Source organism: Nestor notabilis, unplaced genomic scaffold, assembly GCF_000696875.1.
Source record: "Nestor notabilis isolate BGI_N333 unplaced genomic scaffold, ASM69687v1 scaffold20584, whole genome shotgun sequence".
NCBI classification, from domain to species: Eukaryota; Metazoa; Chordata; class Aves; order Psittaciformes; family Psittacidae; genus Nestor; species Nestor notabilis.
In genome coordinates, this window is record NW_009925411.1 from 21,891 (window position 1) to 26,989 (window position 5,099).

Genomic DNA, 5,099 nt, shown 5'->3' on the forward strand with positions numbered 1-5,099 from the left:
CAGGAACACGGGAGAGCCCTTCGCCTCCTTCCCATCCACCCTGGCTGCAGCCGCCGCCGCGGCCGCTCGCTCCTTCTTCTTCCTGCTCAGCTCTGCCCCGAGGCTGGAGTTCAGTGGGAGCCTCGTGGGGGAGATACTGGAATGGCGACTGCGGGACCCAGACCTCTGCTTCTTGCTGTGAGATGAAGAGTGTCTTGAATAAGCAGGACTCCGGCTTCGGGACTTCACAGACTTCCTGTGGAGGGGACAGGGAGAAGATGAATGAAACGAAGCATCTCTCGGCCCCTGAGCTACTCACCAACACCAACAGCTTGCTCTGGAAAGAATTCACATCAACTGAGCTCAGAGAGGCCAGAAAACCTTGAGGAAAAGCTACTCCAAGGAGTTTATGGGCTAAAGCCGAGCAAGTTTTAGGTCATCATCCAGCTCTCCAGTGGCAGGACTAGCCTCGCCATCACGCTGCTCAAGACAGAAAGGAAGGATGAAGGTGGGCCAAGCCTCAAGGTGAAGGTGAAATCCCAGATGCAGGCACTAAACAGAAGAGAGTTTATGGAGTTTTTCCCAGTTATTATGTACAATTTTAAAGCAAACAGATAACACAGGCCTGCCCTCATGGGAATGCTGCCTCAGGAAGCACCTCGCTTCAAGCCCATTCCCCCCCCTCCCCAGTTCTTTTACGATCATCAGAACTCAGATTGTGATTCAGGAGAAAACAACCCAATCCACCAGGAATTTTCCTTCTGCTCGAGGTATATCCAGAGGGTCTCTGTTAAAACAAGCAGGCTCTAAATGAGGTGTATAGATGCAGAAATAAAGCCACACTGAAACCCGTGAGACACAAGCAAGGCAGGAAACACCTTGCACCTTGAGGGGATGCACTAGAGCACAGGGTGAAGCCAGCAGCAACCACCAGCTGATGTGGAAACAAGCTCAGAAACAGAAACTGGTACTTCCAGTGTCCATGTCACAATTCCTGACAAGGCACAACTGCTTCCAACAAGGGTTTTGCAGGTTATGAGGCTGCACACTTTAGCTGTACATGTGGTAGGCTCCGAGAGGGTTAGAAACTGCGTGAGCCAACAGGAAAACAAGGAATTTTGAGATCAGACTCTGTGGCTACTGGAAACTCTGCTCAAAGCTTGTTTTGATTCCATGAGTTATTCCTCAGGAGCTACTGAGTTGTGCAAATGGGGACTTAAACATTTGGAAAATAAACTGGAGAACTGAGGCTAAAGCAAAATGCCTTTGTGGACACCACCAGCACCCACAAGGATGGGAATGAAGGGTCTGGCTGCACAGAATCCTCCTCCCTTGCTACATCAAGCAGCAGCATTCTGCCCTCTCACTAGTACCTACAACCCCAAACCTCGAGCTAACAGTGGTCAAAGAGCACAAGTGTAGGTAGGCCTTACCTTTAGCCTTACAAAATAAATACACAACCAGAAGGAAGAAAGCAAAAGAAGTGTCATCTGAAGTTTCCTCTTCGACACATGGCTTTGTAATGGGAATGTGCCTCAGGATCAGCTCTTTTCCCAAGGTTTCTGCTTCATGAGTTAAGAGTCTCGGATGCAGTTTACCCGCCACATCCCAGGACTGAAAACACAGTTCTGGTTTTGCACAAAGACCCTTGCAGGTTAAGGGAAGCATTCCTACTGGATCCTGCAGGATGTAGCTTACTGCAACCACACAGAGTTTCGGGGTTAGCATTCCCTCTTACAATTCTTTCAGGTTGAGATTAAGATGCTGCAATACTCTGTCTTCCATCCTCCCAATGATTACTCCCCAACAGTTACTCCAACTCAACTGGTTGCAGAGCAACATTCCCAACAAGATCACTCAGCAGATCTGATATAAACTTCCCCAGAAGTCCAGTTCTACCTGGTTCCACCAGGACTGAAGCCATATATTCCCTCCCAGCAGCCTGCTCCACAAGCACCACTCACGCTTTTCCTCTTCAGTTGTCCAGTGATAACCTACAGTTATCCACAAAGAGCTCTTGTTTAAGCCCATTTTGCAGCTCCTTTGTCAGGGCTAAGAAGGCCCCTCAGGCAGCAGCTCCTCTGCTTTCCCAGCAGTTACAACCAGTAACAGATCACTCCAAACCTTACCTCTTATTATCAGAGCACAACAGCCCCACATCAGCACTACAGCTGATGATCTTCCACAGCCACACTGGCTTTTATCACTGCTGGAGCTCTCAGGAAAGATACAGCAAGACAGAAGATGCTTTTTGAAGATACTCCTTCCATCCTCTGCAAGGATGTTCTGGCTTTGCCTGTACCCAGTTAGCACTTTTGCCCCTTCACATGTGTTAAGGCAACTCCTCTCCATAGCTTTCTTGCCCTGCTAAGATCATCAGGGATGGGAGTTTCAGTCTCACTGCAGCTCTTTTCGTGGTTGAAAATTCTCATGGGCTAAAACCCCACCTTGTTGTATCTCTAGCACTGGAAAGGAGAAGTGCAAGATCCTAACCACAACCACTGTGCAGTAACCTAAGGCAGAGCTCATGGCTCATCTGGAAATCCAAACGAAAAAGCATGATTAGATTAATTTCACTGATACAATCAGAAGATTAGGATGGGTTTTGGAAGAGAAACTGCTGGAACAAAGCCCCACATCTACTTACTTCCACATTAACCATTACTCAAGCCCCTAGGAACATTTCACCTGCTCCAAGCCACAAGAGAAGTCAAGAGTAACATGGAAACTAGTGCCTGGGAAGCCTGACTGCATGCCCCATGCTCCAATTGCTCAGGAAACAAGCTCAACCAGAAGGCAAATGCTTCTGACTTATGAACACCCAACGACCTTTTACTGTGGCAAAGGGTCTGAGGAACAGTGGCCACTACTACAGCACGTGCACACACTCACACTTAGCTGCTATACTTAGAGCACAACCCACCTCCAGCAAGCTGAAGGACTCTGGAATTTCTTCTTCTAGTTTTAGCTGCAATGCCAACAGTTGCTACAGGGAATGGGAAGGCACATCTGTTCTTTTCCCTCCTGACCCAATCAGCCTCATTTGCTCCTCAATGGAAAGCAAGTTGTTTTGCACAGCCATTTGAAATGCAAACATTCTGTATCTAACTCCCATCAGCACTGCAAGCACATGGATTCAGCTTCCTAACACTGAGGTTTGGACACGGAGATGAAAGAAAACACAGAATGCACGGAAAACAACCCCCCAGCCACCACACTGCCAGGCAGTGGAAGTCACCGAGTGTCCCAGAAAAGCCTGTGTTACCTCCTCTGAAGGATTTCAGCCACAGTCAGGTGTTCACTGCCTGAGTGTGCCACTTAAAGCTGTTTCAAACTTAGAGTTTGCCTAACATATGGAAAATGCATTAGAGCCCTTCTTCCCTTTCCTAGAATCCCTTCAGGCAGATGTCTTCTCAAGGCATACTCCATGTTTTCTGTTCTGCTTTATCAGCATATAACACACAGTAAGTTATCTGCCCAGGAGAAAAAGAGGAGTAGGTTACCAAATGAAGTCAGAGATTCAAGGAATTCAGTACAAGCTGAGAGCAAATGGTTAGTAACCTTTGGAATCTGTTTTGGTTTGGGGTCTAGCAGTTTGCCAGGGAGTCAAAGATGCCCTTAAAAGGTTTCTTATGGGGGTATGGAAGTCCAGGGAAGCAGCACAAAGTTGCTCCCATAATTAAGATCAGGAAATAACAACTGCTTGATTTCTCAAGTCAGAAGCAACTAGACATTTACAACCAGAGTAAGCTTCAGGTTCTCCTGGGAAATGGAGTAACTGGGGGGGCAAAAACCCCACCTCTTAATAGACAGCTCCAGTTTCCACAGGTTTTCTCCCAGCTTAGGGCTGAACGTGGACATTTAGCAGGTGCTCTAACACACGATTATAGCATGAAGTGCACATCCATTTCCTACTGCTGTGTTCTTACTGTTCCCAATGGATTGGCAAATAGCCTGTAAGAGCAGTGCCACTAGGGCAGAAAGGATTGAGGGGAGGGAGAAGAAAGCCATCAAGGACTATCCCTCCGAACCTCTCAGGTGCACACAGAGAAAACAGGGCAGAGGAGAGACAGCCCAAAGGGAATGTTCCCTCTGTAAAACCACAGCAGAGTGAGTAGATTTTACGTAACAGCATCCAGGGTGCTAAAACCAGCACAGCTCTCACAGCAAGGACAAAGGCACCATTTCAAGCCCACTATGGGAGACGGTATTCCTGAAGTTAAGAGCTCCAGAAACAAAGAGCAGGTTCCAGAAGCCCCGTGTTCTTTGGAAAGTGCTCTGGAGGCAGCCTCTTCTCCCGCAGCTCCTGTTTGGACCAGAGGATGCAGCTACCACAGCGTGGAGCATTTCTACAGCCATTACATTCCAGGTCACATCTTAACTGCCATGGAGCTACCACCAAAGCTCTGCAGTACCCATGGTGACAACTGGAAACTCAACATAAGCTGAAGCTAGGAAAGAAGAAGAATCATTAGAGTATGTGTTTGTGCATGTAACAGGGTGATTGATGAACATCTGAAACAGAACACACAGAACTACCTTCAAATAGCAGTTTCCTTCTGTAGGAAAGTTACTGATTAAAAGAAAAAGGAGAGAAATTTATTGTTAAGCCAAAATCTTTAAGGTCCCTTCCAACCCAAATCGTTCTGTAAGTGAAGCCAAAACACAGCTGGTTCCCACTATCCCTGGGAATGCCCCAATTTCAGAATGGAAGCAAGAAAATCCAGCACTGAGAAAGGGAAGTTTAGGCCAGAAAGATGGAGTTCACCTTGGATTGAAGGGAAAAAAAGTCTGTTCAGAAAGAGCAAACTGCAGCCTCCTGAGCAGTGTGATCAAGTTCCCACACGTACTGAACAGCTCAAGGCTTCCAGAAATAGGTGAAAACGTTCTCCCTGGCTGAACTCCTCCCAGGGAAGAGCCTCTGGAGCTGAGCACAACCCTCCCCTCGCGCCCCGGCCACCTCCAGAGGTGGGTGTAACTTAATCCCAGGAGCTCATCCAGCCTTGGGCCTCTCTGCTGGGAGCCAACATGGATGCTGCCTCCGTCCACTCAGGAAGGTGCTTCCCAAAGTGTGAACCACCACTTCCAAAGGGATTGCCATGACCCCAACCAAAGCAATT

The 5,099-nt window shown here is 47.9% G+C and overlaps 1 protein-coding gene across 1 annotated transcript in view; it reads right to left on the reverse strand.

Moving 5' to 3' along the window:
* Positions 1-5,099, reverse strand: part of CDK12 (cyclin-dependent kinase 12) — a gene marked incomplete at its 5' end in the record, with an annotated part of 23,630 nt that overhangs the window by 17,522 nt on the left and 1,009 nt on the right. Inside the window, 1 exon segment of the mRNA XM_010013052.1 lies at positions 1-235. This exon segment is cut by the window's left edge and continues 3 nt beyond it. Coding sequence (XP_010011354.1) covers positions 1-235 — 235 coding nt within the window.